Source organism: Seriola lalandi, unplaced genomic scaffold, assembly GCF_002814215.2.
Source record: "Seriola lalandi dorsalis isolate HSWRI2012SDOR001 ecotype SW California unplaced genomic scaffold, Sedor1 jcf7180002054885, whole genome shotgun sequence".
Taxonomy (NCBI): Eukaryota; Metazoa; Chordata; class Actinopteri; order Carangiformes; family Carangidae; genus Seriola; species Seriola lalandi.
In genome coordinates this window covers 7,373,711-7,396,917 of record NW_019525437.1, presented here as the reverse complement: position 1 = coordinate 7,396,917, position 23,207 = coordinate 7,373,711, and the positions used below count along the sequence as shown (strand labels likewise).

The window sequence follows — 23,207 nt, the reverse complement described above, 5'->3', positions numbered from 1 at the left end:
TTTACCAACTGACTCATTTTATTTCACAAAGCCACTGCATGTTGTAATATTATTTATTCTGTCTGTCTGTCTGACTGTCTGTCTGTCTGTCTGTCTGTCTGTCTGTCTGTCTGTCTGTGTCCCTGCATGCTTGAAAACATGACACATGAAAACGTGCAATGAAAACGATGCATCATATGAAATGAATGGAAAAGGCCATGTAGTGATCCAAATGCAAAAGACTAGAGGAGCTGGAATGCACACAGCTAATTTCATGGTAACATGCATTACAAACTGTGAGATATCTTTTGTTTACAGCTGACATTTAGGCTAGTTAGTGCTACACCAGAAGCTGCACGGAGCATCCGAAATGGGAATGGTTTGTCCTCAGGGGGAGGCATGAATGTGCTCAGTAAATTTTATGGTGGTGATGCTGGAGAAAAGGTCAGAGAATGAACAAAACATAAGGATTCACCCTCTGGGGACTATGAGTGACATCCCACTGATAGTTGTTCAGATGTTTTATACAAAGTTTCCAAATTTAGTCCTTTTTGAGACATACTGCTCGGGACAGATGAGCTGATCAAATGACTGATCAATATATATATCAGGTCCTGCTGAGGACAAAGTAAAATACCACATTACCTTGAGCTGTAATAGTACACTGGAACCAGGGATTAGAGCTACAAAATATTTGACTGATAAATCAGTTTGTTTTCAACAACAGCAGAAACAAATATTTACTTTAAAATGTAGGAAAATGATGCCAAAAAGATTTTGACTTAGTTCACATCACATTATTACACGATCTAAACTCTATTTCTTTATAAAATGTCCCCTTGAGTAAAGATGCAGCTGTCATTTACTGCGGAAGGAGAGTTATATACAGTCTGTAATGATACTGCTGCCTTTTCAAACAAACAGTCTCTTTAATTAGTTGCTGCTGATCTGCTGTCTTTTGGTTGAGATAATTCTCAGTTTCAAACCAACATCAGGAAAAGCATCCTTGGTGTGTATTATAATATTACATGAAGATTTGTTTTCCTGTTGCTGTTAAGAGCAAACAAAACCATCACAAAGTGCAAAATCTTTTATAAATCGATGCACTGCTCTGCTGCTGTATGTCACAGACTACATGGATGACATAGAGTAGTAATAATAGTTTACATACATAAATGTATGTGTAAACATACATTTATGTATGTGTAAACATACAAGAGAACAATCTAGTAAATGCTGATACAAGAACATGATGAAATAAGACACTTCATGAAGATTCAATATATCTATTATGACCTTGGGCTATGACTGAATTATAAACCTGAACTGTTGTCAAGTTACACGTGGTAATAAAATCAATCAACTGAATAAAGGTCTCAGTCTCAGTCTAACACTGATGCTATTTCTCCTCTACATTTCATGTGTAAGCATTTGCCTTCAGAAAGATTATTACTTCTGCAGAGGAGATGAAAGGAGGTGAAGGACGTCTAGTAACCCTGAGCACATCCATCAGCTCTGGGGTCTGATCCTGCCCACAGCACCCTGGTTGGATGATCGGCTTGACTGACAGATGGGTTCCACCAATCCCCCACTGTGATGATCTGTCCCCGCCCAAACTGAGACCTCTTGTGGCCTGTGTGTTTGAATGAGAAGATAAATGGGGAAAAAACGCATTAAGCCCATTAAACTATCCCGTCTTTTATCTATCTGTCAGTAAAATGCAGTGTATAGCAAAATATTACAAGTGCAGCATGTTATGATCATGAGTTGAAGGTCTCTGGTTTGAGGGTGACGAATCAGCCCATAATTATGCAGCACTGTATTTTTTTCTATAATGTATAGGTGTTTAAAAAAGTTGTGTTAGTGTCTGAAATGTCTCCCTGGGGGTTTTATTTCAGTTTTAATTCATATAGAAACCTCTGGATACATCTGGAGAAACTTTACTGCATATTAATATCATCCATACAATAAAAATAACATAAACTCACTGATTGAGTAGCACACAATAAGACAAACTATGCTTCTGCAGATACAAGATATGATAAATTAACACACAGAATATTTATATATATATAGATATGATAAAGACAACAGCTATGAATTAATATATCAAAGGAATATTTTAAAATCTTAAAATAAGTTGTGGGATGAAGGTGGCAGTTAGGAAGTGAGGAAGATACACACAGTTTTATTCTTCTGTGATGTGCACAGTGATGAGCAGTTTGACATTTGGTTCCTTAAATTGGATTTTCTTGTTAATGATTATCAAAACATACAACGATTAGTGTCATAACTTAAATGGCAGGGTCACAGGCCAGAGGAGTACGTAAAGCCAGCCTCACAAAGCTTCAATGGTTCACTTTAGTATCATAAATTGTGCAATTAAGTTGTCAATAAGTTCCTAAATTAGCACAAATTTCTTTCATATCAACATGTTTGTCTTTGAATGCTACATATCTGGTCTCAATTTGAACTTGTTGGCTCAAAGCATTAAGGAGTTACAGCAGTTTGTGGGATGTCTGTCTTCCTCATTAATATGCAAATATATGCAGACAGATGCTTCAAAATCTAATAAGAACATTTAGTGCCTGCGGTGTAAGTATGTAAGTTTTCTGCTATATATTTTTCTTTCATTATCATGTTCATAAGGATGTGTTTACAGAGTCATGGACGCCAGCATGATGACATAATGTCCCACATACATATGTGTTTTTCCATAGCTGACACCTAAAAACTTTACTATAAAGAACCATTAGCAAGAATTAGTATCAGATATTAAGCACTCTACAGTAATTTACATTTAAATGTGCTATTTGTTGCTCTACATTATGGATACATCATTGCAGTACAGAAATGATCAAGAACACTGGCAGAGCTTCTTCTCTGCATTTTCCATTGTGTGTCACTGAGCTGGATTTGACAAGTGATTTGGTCCTTTCCACAAAGGGATATTGCCCAATGAATTTTGGCTCAAGTTCACTCACATGTTCATGATATTCATAAAAGCCACAGAGCAACTTAACTGACCCAGACCGATGCCAGTGTAGGAAGGAGGAACAAATAAAAACGTCCTGTCCTGTTTGCAACAGGAAGCAATAGTGTTTTGGGGAACTGCGGTCTAATCCCCGTTTCAGCCATGATCTCATTTGTCTATGGCCATTAATGTAAAACAATATAACAATTAATGTGACACATTAACTTTTGAGCAGGCTACAAGCAACACCCATTTATTATAAAATACGTCACCAATGAAACAAATGATAAAACCTCCACTTGTATTTGCCTGAGTGCAAAACTGTTTGCAATGGTCTTCATACAAAAACGGATGAATTAGTGATCTTTTTTTCTGGAACAATGACAAACTTCACATGTAAAATATACTATGTAAGTATTAAAACCAGTTATTTTGTACCTGTGATTGGCCAGCGGACTTTTTGGCCTCGTCTTTTCAGCTCCTCTGCCACCTCCCGGTCGACCCCCTCCTCCAGATTAACCCACCACTCCTCAGCTGGACACAAAAGGTTTGATCAAACCATTATTATGACAAACAGTGCTCTATAAAAACATGGAACATAATTGTGTTTTTACAGAAAACTCCCATAATTCTCACCTTACATACCCCTTAAGTTACAATACGTGTGCAGAGCAAAGTTATGAGGTAATCCGACTACCACCCATATAAAAATACACGGCTTATAGCCAATAAACAAGCACTCCAGCATTCCATTTTTGAATGACTATAAATATGACAAATATGATAAATATATGTAAAGGTATTTTTACTAATGCTATATTTCATATACTGCAGAGGGATTAAAAAAACTCATAATTAGACAAAGCTATTGGACGTGACTACAAATCACATTCAATGTTTTCTCTATATGACTACAAATTCTGTGCTTGTTAGTGAATCAGTTGTACCATGATGGACTGTGATAACAACAAACCAGAGCAAATATAAAGATAATTTTCTTAAATTAATTAATCTTAAACAAATTTATACAATATACTATAACCACATTAAATAAATGTCAGTGTGACTTATCTAATCAGGAGAACTCACAAGAGGAAGTATACCACCGTACAGTATTTTGACTAAACACACATAATCCTTAATCATTAATAAGAATATAGTGTTCAGCTGTATGTACGACATTTAAATGGTGATAAAATCTGTTTGAAGTGTGTGTGTGTGTGTGTGTTGGCGGCAGAGTGCTAGTACTTTTTAGGTCATATTGTACATAGACTCTCGGTGCGTCCAGAGCTTGTTGAGGATTCATCCCGAACTCCAACATGTTCAACAACACCTAAACACAAGATCAACATCAGTGGATTCAAACATTACAAATGTAAGGCTGAACCAGAAACCACCAGGGTACCACTGTAAAACCCAATGCAAGTACCACTAATGTGATTCACAGAGAAAAAAAAAAATAGCTAAATCATACAATAATTAGCGTTAACTCTTTCTTCCCATGCCTGATTTCCTGCTTATTGTGTACCTGGATGTGTCCCTGCGGTTGCATAAATGCCCCCATGACCCCGAGTGCAGCGAGGAGTCTGGGTTTTTCTGACTTGGTTGCAGAGGTAGTGAGGAGCGCAGGTATTATGGTGTGATATGGCCGTTTCCCCCCAGCAACACAGTTAACATGGTTGGGACGCAGAGAAAAGCTGGCACCGCGATTCTGATAGACGCAGATAGAGTTTTCATTAACACATTATAATGATACACACAATAATTCAACCTGTTCATTTACATTTTTTGTTTGTTTTTATGTCTTTTTTGAGAAGCAATTTGGAAATTCTACTTTTGGTGAATAAGTTGGATAAGTTCTATGAAGATCAAATTCAATATATATTACCATGTTACTACAGCAGTAGGTCTGGTTCATGATTACCAAAAATATTTCCAGGTTAGTACACAAACACGCCATTCATTCCTGCTCTTCTCAGGTAATGTTATTATGCAAAACAGCATAATAAAATATGAAAAATTGTCCCTTCTTTATTCATGCCTGGTGTTTTATAGGTCCTTTTTGTGTCACCAAATATTCCCACACTTATGGTGCTGATCTAGTAAATGACTACTGTACTTCAGCATCACACTCCAGTCCATCTGTTCATCTATTAATAATCTGAGCATGTTTTATTTAAAGTAATATAACTTTATTTAAATATCATGTGGAAACAAGAAAAGAAAACCAGTTGAAAGTTCTGCTGTGGGATTTTTACACACTGTCTCAATTGTGCCTGTAGAGATAATTTTATTTTAATGTTTTTTTAAACTTCTAATTCTTTCAGTGATATACAGACAAACATAGACTTTAAATGTATATATATAATAAATGGTGAAAAAATATGTTCTACAACGTTGACATATTCCATAATATTATTGTGAGTGATTATTACTCCCCCTATAAAATGTATAGGGGCCTGTGTTATGTTTCTTATATTCTTAGTTTCCTGGCAGCTTTAACTTAAAATTGTAATATCACAGCTTGTGCTGAAAAAATGAGAAGGACAGTTTGAAATGTGCTGAAAAAAGATAAAAAGTTAATGCAAAGAAAGTCAGCCAAAATGAACCTGGAATTATTCATCAGATCCACTAATGTTGCCACCTACTCTGCAGTGACTCAACAGCTTGTTAGTTTTGTTACCCATTGCTACCTTACATGCGCGCACACACACACACACACACACACACACACACGCACACACACACACACACACACACACACACCCCTTTCCAAGCCTTCAGACCTGTAGTGAGAATCCACAATCTTTTGGGACCAGCCCGCTCCCAAAGCCCATGTACGTGCTGTTCACAAACGAACAGGCGTTCCCCTGACTGTCGATCACACAGAAATAGACTGTGTCACTTCCTGTGATCAGGCCAGGCTCCACTCCCTCCATGGCCCTACGAATACACACATACAAACACAAAATGTTTATATTAAAGACACAAATGATTAATGATGATGGTAATTTTAATTATCATTATTATTCTTATGTAAAATCCATATTCTTTTATATAAATGTAAAAAAAACTACATTATTTGCTTTTTCTCTCTGATGATGTTATCACAACAGAAAAAAACTTTAAGGAATTCTTTAAATCATTTAATTTAAAGACTCTCTGTGGCTCAAAATGAGGCGAAGATTTGTAAGACGAATGTAAATGAAATATTTTTTAATGAATACTCTTTAGAGGAAGCACGACTGCTATAACTTGGGATAATATTTATGACTGTGTGCTTTCTTACCGAGCCTGTCCTCCCACAGTGTCATCAGTTACAAAACAGAAACGCTTCAGCCTGTAGCAGCATACATCACTAATAAACTATATGCCACCCTTGATTCAAAAGTATTATATGGTGTTGGCTGAGAAATCTGATTGGGGACCAGCTGCATGTAAGCCCCAGTTTTAACCAGGTTATTGCATTGCAGGTAAACATGATTTGTAATTTCCTGCTTTCACTTGATTTTTCTCAGTTACCTGGTTTATTATGTGCATGTCAACACAGAGACTGCAAAGACTTTCTTACTGTTCATGTTAATGAGACACATTAGTCTGATGTAGGGTTGGTTGAATCAATAAGGTTGGGTTAGGTAATACTGGAAGGTGTGGGGTTAGTGTCAGTATTTGTGTTTGCTGCTTAATGCAGTAATAAACTCTCAGTAATTTAAGTTTAGTAGAATGTGTGCGCGTGTGTGTGTGTGTGTGTGTGTGTGTGTGTGTGTGTGTGTGTGTATGCGTACGTTAAGGGATAATTATGTTGTTTTATACTTTTATTGTCTATTTGTCTTACAAATGATAAAGACCTACAGTTCAAAGTCTACAGCACTGAAAGGTAAATACAAATTGCTTCCAAAAAACACACACACACAGACACACACACACACACACACACACACACACACACACACACACACACACACACACACACACACAGCAGACAGAGCAGTGGCGGAGGGAAGAGGTATGAAGGGATGAGCTTCAAGGTAGTGAAGAGGTAAAAGTCTACAGTCCTATCTAAAGTCAACAGGCCACGACTAGTACACACTGGTACTAACGGACACACACACATAAACACACACCTTTCCATGCTGATGTGCTGTGCTCGCCAATGGCTGTAGCTCTTGTCCAGTAAGGTTTCCAGTGGGGGGGTCACATGGTCTGGATCGCCCAGGTAACGCAGAGCATCTGTTAGAGCCAAACGCACAGCCTCCACCAAAACATGGACATAGTCAGAGCTGTTGTGGCCCATAGCTACACACACACACACAAACACACACACAAACACAATCAAAAACACAATCAAACACACACAGTTTCACACAAAAAGATGCTTGAATTTTCAGAAATCAAATTCCATTATCCTTTCACAAACATTGTACTTCAATAATAATGCACAGGGTTTATACACTGTACATACAGTACATAATAAATAAATAATTAAGACTTTTTTTCTCCTTTTTTCCTTATTTGACTTGAGTATCTGACAGATATTTGACACTGGGATTTATTCCTTTAACAGTTATACAATCATTGTGCTTAAACTTTGCACTTGCAAGTAATCAGTTCTCAAACAAAGAGCTAGCTCAAGATCCTTCATGTGATGATGAAGTTAAGAGTTTCTATGGACGTTGCTGTTTTTTTTATTATTATTACTTTTATTTATCCCTTATTTATTTATAATGGTTCAGTTGTTGCATCTTCAAATATGTATCACTTCACTTTGCATGCACCATTAAGGATTGTTCTCTTCAAAGACCTACAAGAGACTAAATGTTCATAACAGCAAAAGTTCATGAACTTTTTGGTGTATCGGCCAATACCGAATAGCCGAACACTAATTACATCAAACAGTGACTCTACCAAAACTCCATCCTTACAACCAACACTTAACCAACTAATAAACTGAATCAAATAATGTAACAATACAGCTTCACACAGATTCTTCAACAGATCTTTCAGATCTAAGAAAACCTGACTTTGTTCCCATAAAGTGTGTGAGAAAGATATTAAAACTGTCACATAAAACAGCTTCTTTTGCTGTAGATACAATAGCTGCATGTCTAATTAAAAGATACACAAGACTGAAATATCTATATGATATTCAAAGTAAAAGCTCATTATGGTCACATTTCTGTAACTAGATAACCTTAATGTAACACTGATCTACTGCTCATCAGCTGACGTCAGTGAAATGTTTTCTCTCTAAATGTCTTGTTTTAAGATAATGTGTGGAGCAATATATCTCTTCACTCACCACGCTTTGTGCTTGTTACTGTAGCGTGTTCAGCCCAGTGTTTTTGCCCTGACCGGTTTGAGATGGTGATGAGAAGTAGATCAGAGCCAATAATGACACACACAACATGAATCAGACACCTGATTGTATCACGCCCATGTCCAGACAGATGTCAGATGTCACTGGAGACACTGAGCTGGCACTGGTTTGGTGGCTGTCCTAGTTTCTCTTTGAGCAGGGAAGCTGCTTAGAATGGAGCCATGATACAAAATTATGTATTTTAGTTATTAGACATTCTATGACTGACTGATCAATGTTATGGGATATGTATTAGGACAAACGGATCTCACATCTATAAGTAACTTATCTGAACACTCGATCCTGTCTTTAAACAGTCAGTTAAGGACTTATTTTTACATCTAACTTTATTAGTATAGCCATGTAGATTTTTGGTTTTATGCGTTTTGGAATTTCAGTGCTCGAAACATAAAAATATACACAACAAAAGCCACTGTTCCTTCCAGAAACAATCCTCCCTCCACTCACTGTGGATCTGATACTTCAGAGTTCATTAATATTTGAATCAGCACAAACAGAGGTCCATTCACCTCCACATGAGCTGTGGAGGACATGGGTTTCAGAGGCGGAAAGCTCAAAATCCCAGTACATAACACTTTGCTTCTGTGTCCCCGTGGTTACCTTTGAGAGGGAAGTTCTCCAGGATGTTGAGCAGCAGCAGGGCAGCCAGTCCCTGACTGTTCGGAGGGGGCTCCCACAGACGCACCCCCTGAACACACAATGAGTCACTCACTCTGCTGATCTCGTTATTAAAGCACAGATACAATAAGTGTCTATGGTCGCCCACCTCACCTTGTATTCTGTGCTGATAGGGGTGATGACCTCACTGTCGTGGCTGCTGAGGTCATCCAGGGTCATGACTCCACCGTGTTGGCTGATGACGTCAACGATGGCTTGGGCCACTCTGTCCTGGTAGAAAGCTGCTTTTCCCCGTTCACCCAGCTCCTGTCAAGACACCAGTCCATCAATGTTACAACCAATCACTCTACTGGTCAATCAATAACTTTATCTGTTTTCATCCATCTACATGTTTGAGTCAGCTTAGCATGATGTAAGACCACACTAGTCCATAGTTTTACAGTTATGCAGGTGACGTGTCCACTATTGTGTATACCCACCACTCCAATCAATGTTAATGAATGAACAGGAAGGGGTGTGTGACTGTGTGATTCTTCACCACAAAGAGGCAACACACACGATCATCACTGAGGAATGAGCGCTATGATTCCATGGAAACAATCCATCAATGAGGGTGAGGTCACTGCTATTGTTTTCACTGTCAGGACCGTGTGTGTGTGTGTGTGTGTGTGTGTGTGTGTGTGTGTGTGTGTGTGCGCGTTTGTGTGTCATGGGTGTAACTTGGCAGTTTTGTATTATTGCATTACTAATGAAAGAGTGTTTGATGTAGTAATACAAAAGAGCAACAACCAGTGCATGCCTTAATGGTGAAGCACAAGCAGATGAACTTGCACGTGGTGAGGTCAGCCATAGTTCGACTGACGTGTCAATGACAGATTTGCATTGTCCACACATACAAACAATCATGGTCAATCATGCTCATATTTTATGTTGTATGTAATGTGTGAGCAACCAACATAGGCTAACCAGCGATATAAGCTACAAACAGAAGGAATTGTTTTGTGCTGATGATGGCTTATTGCTGAAACGCGTTTGTGTATTGCCCCATATTATTCCACTATATGTGCCAGCATTTTCTTTATCTTGCTGAAACAGAAGGAAGGTATCTTGCCATATTTGGTGAAAACCTGACTGTTTGATTTATACTGATCACAGCGATAAGCTGTGGAGAAAAGGCTTTATTTATTTATGTTTTCATACTTTTCTGGCCATGGTCAAAATTAGTCACCCTCACACCCTGGGAAATTCATTACAATGAATTCTTTACCATCTCCATCATCATTGCTTATTATGTCCTTCCCTTCATCCACTCTCTTCTATTCTGTCTCTCTCTCTCTTCACCATTTCCCTTTTGCTTTTTTGTTCCATCCCCGTCATCTTTTCCTTCTCCTCCTTTCACTCCATCCCCTCCATTCTTCCCTCTCAATTTGCCTCAATCAATGCTCTTCCTATTTTGCTCATCCCTGTACAGTCTATATCCCCTTCATTTATCTTCCTAGTTTTTCTTCCATGTCAAATCCAACATCCTAGTGGGGTCAGGGGTTTTTACCCAGTGTGCCCCTGGGTTCATGTGAGATCTTCCCATACAGAAGACTAAGTCAAGTTTAGAAAAGCAAACAACCTCTGGGAGGATGCGCCATGAGCACAGTGGGCTCTACATTGTTCTGTTTCCTTCTTCTCTTAATAACATAAGTTCAGAAAAAAGGTCCCAGTGCTCCTCACATGACCCCTGATTCTGTGTTTTTCTGTTTTTTGTTTTTTTTGTATTTCATTTTCAAGGATTTACCTTCAGGGTCCGGGCCAGGGCAGGGTTTCTGAATACTTGTCCACATTTTGGCGCATGATTATCACTCAGCAGGTCCCCACCTAGTTCCTTCCCTGCATCTCTCAGAGCAGACACCCAGTTTGCCCAGTGGTGAGCTGTTACCTCGGCGACAGGAAACCCCACCTCTGCAAGCCCCACCGCCCCACTCAGCAACTCCTGAAAGGACAGCTGGGGAAAAAGGAAGAGGAAACACACAGTTATTACCTCACAGGAAAGCTGAGCACTGAACAGGAAGAGTGAGTCATTGTTTTGAGAAGAAATATGTGAAGACTAAAACTGGTTGTAATTTTCAAGACAAGAAAAAAAAACATTAAATTCATCTCTTAATTGTAAGGGATGTGCCAAATTTACCTCAATATTTTTATTCTTAATATACTTCTACATCAGCTAGTAATTTACTACAATTTTTGATATTAACTTATTCACAACAGAAATTTGAGTGGACATGCACTGCAAAGATACCATACATGTTAAGAGCTTGTAACACCTTAATATTCATTTTAAAACAGAAGTTCAAACTGCAGGCACTGGCACCATATCCAAGCTTTTTTTCCCAATATAAAGCTTTTCCATGCACACAATCTCAGGAAACATTATGCTACTAAACTTGAAGGGTACTATGCTAGATGCAAGGGAGAGGAGAGAGAAAAAATTGTTGTTCAGCATTGGAATGAATATAGTTTAATTTATTCTTGAGAAAAAAAGTATCAAGTGTTCAAACAGCTCCCCTTGGAGACAACCTGGCCCCAAATTAAAGGGGCTACATGTAAGTTTTCTCTGTCACCTTACATGGTCTCTTGGGCGTGGGTGATGGTGATTGTCGCTTGACACGAGCTTCAGCCACCGTTTATAAGACAAGAGATTACAATACGCACTCTGAGCAGCACTACATCTTCAGGACAGTTTACAGTGATTCGCTATTGGAACGTGAAGAGACAGGCCGGTGCTAGCTGGTTAGCATACTAACTTAAATAGAGGAAAAGACGTGATAGAGACAACAGTCAACATCGGTGTTGCTTTCCTCAGCTGTTGCTGAGTAAAGGAATGAAGTTTGATGCTGAACTCACGTCTCTTCTAGACTGGTAAGTAAACAGCTATGTAGTTAATAGCTATGTAGCAATAGTTAAACCTACAAATAGCTCTTTTAAACTGTTAGACCCCTACTTTAAAAGTTTGCCTATACTCTTAAGAACCTGCGGAAACCCTACCTTAGATGGCTATGTCACTGCTGTTTTGACCAAACTGAGGAAATATCAAGAGCCCAGTGATAGTTTGTCCACACCTTGTTTATATATCCTTGACTGACCTTCAACACCACTGTTTAGAACACACAAGAGTCAAGAGTCCTACTTCCAAGTGTGTTTGTGCATGTAAGTGGTGTGTGTCACCATGGTACCTTTTGCAATGTGTTTACATTTAAGTTGTTTATGACATGTAAATGATTATGATAGATGGGCTGTTGACTACCTGAGTGTTGAATAAAACACACCAGCGCAAACAGTTCTACACAATAAAACAGACAAACACACACAGTCAAACCTTGTGGCTACCAAACAGCTGGACAGTGTCACACCAACAAGCAGGAGCCCCTGGAACTGTGACATTCACTGCTTCAAAAGGTGAGGGAGGGGTCTCTGCAGAGTAACCACGGCCTTCCAGGAACTCCAGGGTCTGGGTTCTGGGTGAACGACCACTGAGGACACAGAGAGTGGCTCAGCCAATCATTCTGTATTAAAAAGACAACTACAGCTGCGCGAGAAGGGTCTCCACCTGCCGTTAATTCCTCTGATCTCTCCGGTTTTTCCGTTGTAGAACAAGCAGAAGGCATCTCCACCAGGGCCGGTGCTGCATGGCTCTGTTACCGCCAGTGCTGCCGCTATGGCAACCGCAGCATCTGCCGCATTACCACCACACTTCAGGATATCTGGATGCAAACACATATCCAAGAGTAATTGATATGACTGACTCACATTAGCATTCCTGGCATAAATGGAGATCACCTGAGTCGTTTTATGAATTTACTACATGTGGAGTGATTTTCCACTGCATATTAAAGTCCCTTAGAGTTACAAATGAGCTAGTTTCAAGGTAGCCACCCAAAATACAACAACTAAGACATGTTTTATCACTTGCTCCCGGTGGTATTTATCCATGCCAATCTTTTTGGTTTTGTATGCACAGTTTTATACACATATTCATTGCTGAAAAAGGGGAATCATTTATTTTCACTATAATTCCACCCATAAGTAACACAATGACAGAATGTATGACTATTTGGTCATTGGTTTCAACGATTAATCGATTATCAATAACATTGCAGTACACTGCCACACACACAGTGTGGGGTTTGGCAGGTTTTAAGTGCTGCATAAGTATAAAAACAATATCTTCTGCACCAAGTGGTCACAGTGTTTCGTGTTAATTCCCCTTAGTAAGGTGAAATCACTACTTTTAAACGCCCTCTGTTTGTTGTGTTCAGTATTTCCGGTCCTACTGTTTTCCTCAGTGGTAGCTGTTGTGATAGTTTGGAAGCTAGTTCACTATCCGCTCCCTGTCTGTCTGAATCTCAGTGGATTCTCACGGTTTGTGGTTCCAAAGTGATGCTATTTGTGCTCACTCGTTTCTGCTATTATGAACTGAAACAGAAAATTTACACGTGTTTGAAAAAACTGTGAAACATTTCCAGGAGATTGTTGTTTAGCTGCCAAAGGTCCAAGATCTCTATGGCAACTGTTACCACTCACCTAGACCTATACTTGAAGCTAGCGTCTGGCTGGACGCTGCACAGCCGTGTAAACACACTACAGGAGACCGACGAGAGGAGAAAGTCAAGCCGGTGTCCATCCCGCTTTAACTACCAGCGACTGTTGGCAACAACTAGGCATAAAACACGGCAAAAAATAAACCGTATTGGACTTTCAACTTCTGATCGGTTACTCGGGTATCGGTTGAGTTTGGCTCAACTAGGATGCGGCAACACAGAGCAACCGATGACTGATCACATCGATCGATTGATGCTGAGGTAAAAAAAAAAAAAAAAAAAAAAACTTTTACGAGAAAATATACAGATTAAATCATTATTCTCACAGCATTAATATGTAAGAATTTTTTTTTCATTGTTATAATTGTAAATAATATGATTATTCTGAACTTCAAAAGGTCCACAGGGTCCATTTAGCAGCTGTTCTGAGCTTTCAGTCATGTCACATGACCTTAATCAGCAGATGGAGTAGTCATGACACTAAAGGCGTTTCAATTTCCATTTTCTAAGCACTTTAGTGACATATTGTTACATACAAAGGCCATTTTTACAAATCTAAATTACAAATCCCTTTTTTTTTTTTCAGTTGACAATTTGAAAAGTGAACTGATGAAATTCCTGCAGCCTATAATGTTTTATTTTAGGCAAATTTTCATCGACATTTTATATTTAAACAAAAAGTAATTCAAGCAATATCATGATGTGATGACTTGTATGTTGTGAAATATTTTGTCATCTATTGGTGCAAACAACCACCCTCTAAAAAACGTCACCACCAGAGGTGTTGCTTGGGTTTTACAAAGGCTATAACATTGTTAAATGATTACTGGAGCCATGATGATATTAAATAAAGTAGAAATAACCACATGCACTGTTGTATTTGGATTAAATTCTCATATCACTGTAAAATCAAAATTCATAGAATAATACAGTCTAGTAAGTTTGGGATGGATAGCAGAATTTCCTAAGGAATTTCCTCAGTCTGACAGCTGAAGGGAAGACACTGTTTTTCATTCTTGAAGATTAATCATATACACCTCTCTGATAAAGAGATCCATTTAATCATTAAATTGACACCAGAGGCCAGGATCCAAACTAAAGCAATTTTATTAAATAGTCAACAGATTAATAAATCATTTGGGTGTGTTTGTCTTTTTTACGGCACAAAAAGCAAAAAAAAAATATAAATCTTTTAAAATCAATGATTTTATCAGTGATGCTAATTTTTAACTAATATCAACTTTATAGTTATAAATTCAAAAATCAGTGTTCAGCTCTCAAAGGTCTGACATATGTTGGCTTATAACACAAAATGAAATATTATTTATGGAAAATGACGTACACCCAGATCTGAAAAAAAATGGATTAGACAATACTAATGAAAAACTAATGAAAACGTCCTTTATGTTACTCACAAAACATGTGGAGATGCACATCAGCTCTGTGGGCCCCTATCGACCAACTGTCACTTCCTCTTCTGTCTCCATGTACACAAAACACCTGGTGGAACATTAACCATTGTGTCTTCACAGGTGTGTCTGTGTGCACAATCCTACATTAATGGCTCTATGTCTGTTTGTTTGTAGCCACACTGCGCATGCATGTGTATTTGTACGTGTGTGTACCACATGAGGGGGGGTCTATAAAGCCTCAGCTGTAGTGCCAACCACAACCCCAGAAACAGGATAGGTGAAGCAGACAGGATCATTCAGTAGAAACAGTAAAGAGTGCAGAGCAACCAAGAGATAACACATCCATCTAATACAGATTTAATCCTAATTTCAGGTTTACAGTCAAGACATCCTTGCTTTGTGATTTTGACATAATTCAATTGAAAGATCAGTCTGAGTGGAATTTTAAAGTTCACAAGGTGTTTTTAAAACCCAAGGAGTTTTTTCTCTCAGAGGTGGTTTGAGCATCAGTGTCAGAATGTGTTCAGGCAGTTTTGCCAAGTGTTTGGGGATCACTCTGATTCCTCTGTCGCTTGCCTGTGTGCTCTGCAACATCCTGCTCTTCTTCCCCGGGGGGACATCTGTGGACAGCGAGAACATCACGGATGAGGTCTGGTACTTTGGAGGCATTCTGGGATCTGGAGTGCTGGTGAGTGCATTAATCAACAACACTGACCGCTGACAGCTGGTGATATCCACTCCACCACTATCGGATCACGTTTATCACAAAATAGAATATGCACACTGTGTGATATCATCTGTTTTTATCATTACTTAAGACACATTTTCTGGATTCTTGAGATGTACAGTTTTCCAAATTTTATGTCAAATGTCGTAATACAATAGCACATGATACCATTTTGTCATCTAGATGATGTTTGTGTGTCTGTGTACACTCTTGAACACAGTAAATTATAAACCACACAATGAAAATTCATTAGGCCTGCGATTCTTTTAATCATAGATTAATCTGCCAGTTGTTTCCTCAATTAATTAGTAATTGTTAATTCTATAACATCAGAAAATGGCAAAAATATTCCTTATAATATTCTAGACCAAACATGGTATCTTCAGATTGCTTGTTTGTCAGATCAACAGTCCAAAACCTAAAGACATTCAGTTTACTATCATACACAACAAAGGAAAAAAAGCAAATCCTCACATTTGAGAAGCTGAAATGAAAGAATGTTTAATATTTTTTAACTGATTGATTAGTTAGTCAGTTAATTAATAGTTTCAGCTCTAAAATTTACAGACAGTTGGGCTTTACTTTACTTTTGCTTGACTTTTTATGTGTTTAAAGTGTCCTTCAAATGATTCTGATGCCATGTTTGATGAAAATGAGACAAAAACTGGTGTAAATTAGTGTAGATGTAGCAAACGACCAGTTCAGGAACCAGTTATATAACAGTGTCTGTCTTACTGATTATCATTGGAAATTAGGCTGTTTAGTTTCCTCCTGCATATGGCAGAGTAACACCTAATTCATCATCTGCTGTGTGTGCGTGCGTGCGTGTGTGTGTGTGTGTGTGTGTGTGTGTGTGTGAACTTGGGGTGTGTGTGTTTTTTTTGTCGACAGATGATCTTCCCAGCTCTAGTCTTCCTTGGTCTGAAGAACAATGATTGCTGCGGTTGCTGTGGCAACGAAAGCTGTGGGCGGAGATTTGCGGTGAGGAGATGTTTCACTGTTCTCACCAACTTCTCACCATAATCAAATTAGTATTTACAGCTGTGGCTGTCAAAACTTTGGGTGAGTGGTTTCGAATTAGAGTCACAGAACAGAAAGATTAGAGTCCAGTTCCCAAAACAATTCTGCGGAAATTGTTGTTTTTATTTTTGTTGGGTAAATGATAAACACAGTATTTACTGTACATGTACCACTGTAATCTTGGATAAGTTCAGCACCGTAAACTTTATAATGTTTGCCTAATGCCCAAACAATTTGGAGTAATACGATTTTGGCGTAGCAACCACAGTCTGAACGGCAGGTCACATGATGCCCAAGGACGTATTAGATCCACTAAAATTCCTGTAAATCAATGAAGATGTCCTGAGCATCACATATAATTCATAGAATACACTTTGAAGGGGTCAAATAATAATGTAAACCATTAAAATTTGCGTTGAGATATTATTTTCTGGCCATAAATGTGTGTGCTGACTAAACCAGAGAAAGACACTGATTGGGACTTCACATAGGAGGCACTGTGACATGTAACAGTAGGAAATTTGTAGTCACTGGTCAGTTTCAGGGTCCTGGTTTTTCATGCTGGCTCACAAGTCAAAATGTCCGCCATGAAAAAAAACATAACTTGAGTGGTAATGACTTGTTATTTTCAGTTTTCAAAAAAATACTGTAATTAATTTCTAATTCTGAAAGATTAATTTAAAAAAAAAAAACAGGTTAAAACTGGATTAATTAGCAACAAAAACACTTTAGCGCAACATTGTGGTTTGATTGATTTATTTCACTATGCGGGACTCTGGTCTTCACATTTTTGTCTTTACTTTCTATTACAAATAGCATATTCTGAGCTTCGCTTGCCACAAGATGGTCTCTATTTACATTACCATATTTCATTTAAAAGTCTTTTTGGTTAAATTTGGTAAAAATGGAGAAAAAATGTATTTGAGTATTAAAGCTTGCGGTGTGTCAACTCACTGTGGAGCTGCTGTACCTGTTAACTGTTAACTGCAGAATCTAATCGGTTTTAATGGCAAACAAACACAATTCCACTGTGTGTACACACACACACACACACACACACACACACACACACACACAAACTGATGAGATTTCGATCACTGTGATGAGAAATTCCTCGGATGGGAGTTTCACATGACTTTCCCTCACAGAGCTGGTATTGTGCCGTGGCAGACACACATACTGATCGATACTTCAGGAATGTGTAGGTGTGTGAGTGTGAGGAAAGAATCAACAAACAAAAGTCTGTCAGATCTCACACCGCACACACACACACACACACGCATTCACACCATCCCAGTGGTTCTGTGTTGGCCGCGCTCTGTTAATGACCCTCGGCCTGGTCTCTGCACACCAAGAGAATAACCTCATTGTTGCCATTGTTTAAGAATTTAAAAGCTGAATGTATTGATTCTCGATGTGAGTGACTGCTCCTTCCGTCCCTCTCTCCACTCTCTCTGCAGATGCTGAGCTCCTTACTGTTTGCAGCTGTGGGTGTTTTGGGGGGTGGTTACTCAGTTATAATTTCTGTTTTGGCCATCAACTACGGCCCTCGGTGTCTGGTGGTCATTGAAGGCACAGAGCAATGGGGCACTCCCTTCTTAGACGGGTGAGACACACAAAATTATGACGTATATTAAAGGTCCCAAGGTTAAAGGTTTGACATTTTTTCAGTGTTGATCCATAAGAAGATATATTTGTGGTTTTAAGAACCAAAAACCATCTCAATGTAGTTTTACATCTCCTCTCTCAGGCTTCTCTCTGGAGCTCTAGTAACTACAGGTCAGTGAGCCAATCAGAAGAGAGGAGGCTCTGAGCTGAGGCTGACTGTTTTCTGAGTGATCGAATAAAAATATAGCAGATTTCTAGTAAACACTCAGACACCGAATCCTGCAAGGCTGGATGGTGGGGGTGTTGTTTGTTTTTTAAATATAATTTTTCAGTATTGTGGGCATCACAAATATTCACCTCTTTTGTACTGAGGTCTTCAAACAAATCTTTTTTTATTGGTTTTACCTTTGCTGTAGTTCACTCTTTTAATCTAAAGTAACTGGGACTGTAGCTTACAACACCAAACTATTAAAGTGCCTGTAAACCACTGTGCTCCCTCATTGATGAACCTGCTAATCACCAGGTTAAAGTGTCCACAGATAAAAACGTGTTGTCTCTTTCTCACCCTCCCCTCTCCAGATCCTACCTGTCCAACACATCTTTGTGGTCCGAGTGTCTGAAGCCGGACGGCGTGGTTAGCTGGCATCTGTCTCTGTTCTCTGTGCTGCTGGTTATGGGTGTAATCCAGGTGGCACTGTGTGCTGTGCAGGTGGTGAATGGACTCCTGGGAGCTCTGTGTGGGGACTGCTGTAGGTGCAATGAACAGGTCAGTATCTGCTCTTACATGAGTTTACTTCAGTTGAGTCTATTTATGAGAGGAGTTTGATGAATTTGAAGGAAACTCTGAATTCAATCGACATAATTTCTGTCTGTAATCAGACATGAGACTTAGTTTTCAAAGAAGACTGAGGCAAACATAAAATACTAAAGAAATATTAATGTGAAAGAAAAACAAATACGCCCATTTAACCCCAAATGTAATACACTTGGGTGGTAATTTGAAGTTATCTGAGAAGAACTCATTAACTTGGATTCAGTGTATTACCATATGTAACTGACTACTGACTTCAGGGTTTTATTCACATGAAAATGTTCATGTTTGTCTTTCAGCATCATAGACATGATCATACACATGATCATAGACATCACTGAGCGCGTCCTGCGGCAGAAAGAAGAGAAGAGAGTCTGGAGGCAGCTGCTTTTCCTGTATTTATTTAGTTTCTTGCTTTATTTACTATACGCTGCAGAAACTTGAGCTCATTGATTACAGTGTGTGAATTTTCTAACAACACTGGTAAAATGACAGAACTCAATTTTGAAGGGTTTCCCATCAATGTGTATCTGCTGCTATTTTATGGCTCTAAAAAAATTCCACCACTAACCACCATTAATGCATTTTCTACTCCTATATCCTTTATATAGCAACATATATATCTCTATATATTTGTATCTCTGCCTTTTTAGTGATATTCTGTAGTGCAATGGTTATATTACATTAAACAGTAAATAAAGATGCTGTTTTTATATACATATGAAAAGTAAATGGGGGAGGATGGGAACATGTTATTGCTTCAAATGTTCTGTTTTTATTCTCTAGACAAAATAAACGAAGATAACCTGCTGTAAACTATCTTTCTTTCTTATTATTTCCAATGTGTTGAACGCCCCCTGCTGGGTGTTTTGGTGTGTGTAATAGATAGATAGATAGATAGATAGATAGATAGATAGATAGATATGGGATAGGTATCAATAAACAGGTTATTTAAAGTTAATAAAGTTTATTATCATTTATAATCACGTACAGCACAGCCTCACTGACTGTTTTATTTTTGAGAAACTAATCTGCACATATCTGGGTTTAAAGAGAGTTCAATACCCTAAAAGACTGTTTAGTCTTATAAAACATGCTTTTTAATTGTTTAATTGTTTAATTTATTGGTAAATGTTTCCAAAATAACATTTATCAAAATGGCTTTGATAAAACCACACTTTTAAAAGTAATAGTGGCTATTTTCTTTCTTTCTTCTTCTTCTTCTTTTTCTTTTTTTTTTATTCATTAAACTAGCCTGCTTCTACCCAGACTCACAGCATGAAGCACTCACACTGCTGCATAGTGGAACCAAGGGTAGAAAGACCATGCCGGTTCTTGGCGAACACGGAAGAAATAAACCGTGGTACCAGCTCAAAGTCGTCTAACTACTGACTGACCCTGGGGATAAAAAGAAGACCGTGTAAAATATGAGGGTTTTATGCTGAAACAGAGGTAACTGTAGTGTCTGTGTTACAGTAGTGTGGTTTAAGTCGTGAGGCTTCAGCTGTGTAACGTTAGCTATTTATCTAGTAACGTTGTTGTATCTGTCAAACGTTAGTCTGCGGCATGAAGCAGCAATGCTGTCAACAGTAAACTGAATGCTTCTGTCTCTCTGAGCTGCACAGTTGTAGTTAGCAGTGTAGGAATTTGAACACTAGTACATGAACCTAGTAAAGACAGACTTGTCTGACTGGTTTCTGTACCGAGTGTTTAAACCCTTCGCCTTGTGTCGACAGTCCGACCTCAGATCTGTGTAGAGGGGAACACTCCTTAGGTTTCTCGTGAAAGTGCACGATTTTCTAGATGCACAAAGTCCCGTTTAAACCGGAAGTATTTTCATGTGTGTCGGTTTTTGTTTGGGAGATTTGGTGTAAAATATTTTGTGTAAGATGCGCCTCTCATTAGTTTTTTCCTCAATTTCATTTTATTTTTATATTAATTTCAGACCTGAATGAATTCATCAATTAGCTGATAGACAGAGAAATAATCTGTAGTGATCTTGATGATTAATTCATTATTAAGGTGCATTTTTAAATAAAAAATGTAAATATTATGTGGTTTGCTTTGTCTATGAGAGTAAACTGGATTTGTCTCGGTTTTTAAGTGTTGGTCGAACAAATCAACCAACTTGAACATGTCAATTTATAGGGAAACTGTGATGGGCATTTTTCACCATTTCTGACAATTTATAGACCAAATGATTAACTGGGAAAATAATCTATCTGTATCAACATTTATCAGTAAATAAAATCATTTGCAGTGCTAATCCATTGTACATATCATTATTTTATATTCTCTTCTACTCTTTTCTTTTCTTTTCTATTCTTATTTTATTTTTATTTTATTTTTCATTTACCTGAATAAATTAGCCTTCATTATGTGTTTCTATTCTGTCTAACCTGACCTGTTTGATTTTTCAGATGCTTACTGTCATATTTAGAAGAAGCACCTTTGCAGCCCAGAAGGTATAGGACCATTTGTGATACCCCAGCTTCCAAAGCACCATTGTTCATATTCGTATTTATTATCAAAAAATCAATTTTAAGATAAATGTTTTTTTTTCTCAGGTATTTCACTGGGCAGGTGCTCCACAAAGATGCTGGACATCAGCCTTGACTAGAGCTTCTGATGGTGGATCCGGCTCCCTGCTGGCCTGCTGGGCCTTATCAGCAAGGGCATCTACAGAAAGGGACAATGGACTTTTAAAACCTCCTGCTGTCCTTGGTTTCATGAGGACTGAGCCCTTCCTTAGGACTCAAACCCATGTTGCTCCATTCCTAGTGAGGAACCAATATTTCCACTCGTCTGCTGTGAGGTTGAAGAAGCGACTGCAGCCTGAACCTCCTCCCAGAGAGCTGGATCTGCTGCGCTATGACATGAAGGACTTGTGGAAGAGTCCCAAACCTGCTTTGTACCTGGGGTTTGCAGGGCTGATCCCCTTTGTGGCCCCTGCTGTGCTCATGGCTGTGACTGAGAGCTACTTCCCAGAACTGGCCTATGCACAGTTAGCCTACGGTGCCTCCATCGTTTCCTTCCTGGGTGGAGCACGCTGGGGATTCGCTCTTCCTGAAAGCAGCCCAGCCAAACCAGACTGGATAAACCTGGCCAACAGTGTGGTTCCCTCCCTGTTTGCCTGGTTGGCCATGGTGATGAGCGACAGCATCGTTCCCACAGCCACCATGGTTATTATGGGACTTGGAATCTCGTTGCATTATGATCTGTCTTTGCTGCCCACGTACCCCAGCTGGTTCAAAGCCCTGCGCTCCATCCTGACCACTGTGGCATTTTTTTCTCTAGTTGGTACACTCATAATAAATGGAATATACCCAGAAAAGAAACTTTTTTCAGATTAATTAATATAAAAAAAATTTAATACTGTAATACTGGACAAGAGATTCCTGTATTTACACCACAGTTTTGTTTTGATGATCCAACATCAATGTAATTCTTTATTATTTATCTGCCCCATTAACTGTCTTAATCAGAGAGAGATGTGTAAGGTTGAATGCTTTTGTTAGGAGTTGTATGTTTTTATATTATGCCACAGCCTGACCTGTAAAATCAACAGAAAAAAAATATTTCATGTGCACCGTCTTTCACAAATGGGGTGCAGTTACCTAAAGACAAAATTACGTTTCCTCTTTTCTTGTCCAAAAGTTTTGTCTTCCACATCCAGCCATTATATTAAAGCCTCTATGTGTAGAAAATGTGAATGTGAGTGTACAATCTTTGAAATTGTTCAGAGGAAATAAGTATTTGTCAGTGATAAAAAACTGCCACTAGGAGTCGCCAAAGGTAAAGAATTTCTAATCTTAGAATGGAAAAAAAATCATGTCCAATGCTTAAGTCCATGCTTAATGAATATAAAATAAATGAGCTTGTATCTTATAACATTTGTTGTTCTTTTTTGACTAAGGAAGATTGATCATTTAATCAACATTTTTGTAGTTCTTTCAAATCATTTACAAAGTGATGCCTGAAATCTCTGTTTTTAAGGACACCCAGAAGTGATCAATTTAGGTTATTTAGGTTACATATTTAAGAATCTGTAACCAGCAAATGTTTCATGTTTTAACTTAATTATTCTGTTATCCA

General features: G+C 38.4%; 3 protein-coding genes across 3 annotated transcripts; 2 read left to right on the top strand and 1 right to left on the bottom strand.

Moving 5' to 3' along the window:
• LOC111671569 (uncharacterized) lies at positions 1–13,714 on the bottom strand. The gene is made up of 12 exons (XM_087179967.1): positions 13,518–13,714; positions 12,544–12,697; positions 12,313–12,466; positions 10,735–10,941; positions 9,102–9,254; positions 8,931–9,018; positions 7,078–7,249; positions 5,740–5,896; positions 4,482–4,664; positions 4,202–4,286; positions 3,392–3,487; positions 1–1,612 (listed from the first exon to the last, which is right to left on the bottom strand). Exons 1-12 carry the CDS (start codon positions 13,615–13,617, stop codon positions 1,467–1,469), a joined length of 1,695 nt encoding a protein of 564 aa, XP_087036093.1. The 5' UTR covers positions 13,618–13,714; the 3' UTR covers positions 1–1,466.
• A 1,474-nt stretch (positions 13,715–15,188) lies between these two features.
• tm4sf4 (transmembrane 4 L six family member 4) lies at positions 15,189–19,928 on the top strand. Its single transcript, XM_023428686.2, has 5 exons — positions 15,189–15,634; positions 16,565–16,654; positions 18,154–18,299; positions 18,881–19,067; positions 19,412–19,928. The coding sequence occupies exons 1-5, from the start codon at positions 15,464–15,466 to the stop codon at positions 19,451–19,453; spliced, it is 636 nt and encodes a 211-aa protein (XP_023284454.1). The 5' UTR covers positions 15,189–15,463; the 3' UTR covers positions 19,454–19,928.
• A 152-nt stretch (positions 19,929–20,080) lies between these two features.
• Positions 20,081–23,003, top strand: LOC111671637 (transmembrane protein 69-like). Its single transcript, XM_023428772.2, has 3 exons — positions 20,081–20,564; positions 21,533–21,577; positions 21,680–23,003. The coding sequence occupies exons 2-3, from the start codon at positions 21,533–21,535 to the stop codon at positions 22,463–22,465; spliced, it is 831 nt and encodes a 276-aa protein (XP_023284540.1). The 5' UTR covers positions 20,081–20,564; the 3' UTR covers positions 22,466–23,003.
• The last annotated feature ends 204 nt before the right edge of the window (positions 23,004–23,207 follow it).

Excerpts from the sequence above, each read along its gene's own strand:
- LOC111671569 (XM_087179967.1), bottom strand. The coding sequence starts at position 13,617 with ATGGACACCGGCTTGACTTTCTCCTCTCGTCGGTCTCCTGTAGTGTGT. Across the intron at positions 12,467-12,543 it reads ATCAGAGGAATTAACGGCAG|TGGTCGTTCACCCAGAACCC; the intron begins GTGGAGACCCTT and ends CTGTGTCCTCAG. Across the intron at positions 4,665-5,739 it reads ATTGTGGATTCTCACTACAG|AATCGCGGTGCCAGCTTTTC; the intron begins GTCTGAAGGCTT and ends TGCGTCTATCAG.
- tm4sf4 (XM_023428686.2), top strand. The coding sequence starts at position 15,464 with ATGTGTTCAGGCAGTTTTGCCAAGTGTTTGGGGATCACTCTGATTCCT. Across the intron at positions 16,655-18,153 it reads GCTGTGGGCGGAGATTTGCG|ATGCTGAGCTCCTTACTGTT; the intron begins GTGAGGAGATGT and ends CTCTCTCTGCAG. Across the intron at positions 19,068-19,411 it reads GCTGTAGGTGCAATGAACAG|CATCATAGACATGATCATAC; the intron begins GTCAGTATCTGC and ends TTTGTCTTTCAG.
- LOC111671637 (XM_023428772.2), top strand. The coding sequence starts at position 21,533 with ATGCTTACTGTCATATTTAGAAGAAGCACCTTTGCAGCCCAGAAG. Across the intron at positions 21,578-21,679 it reads GCACCTTTGCAGCCCAGAAG|GTATTTCACTGGGCAGGTGC; the intron begins GTATAGGACCAT and ends TTTTTTTCTCAG.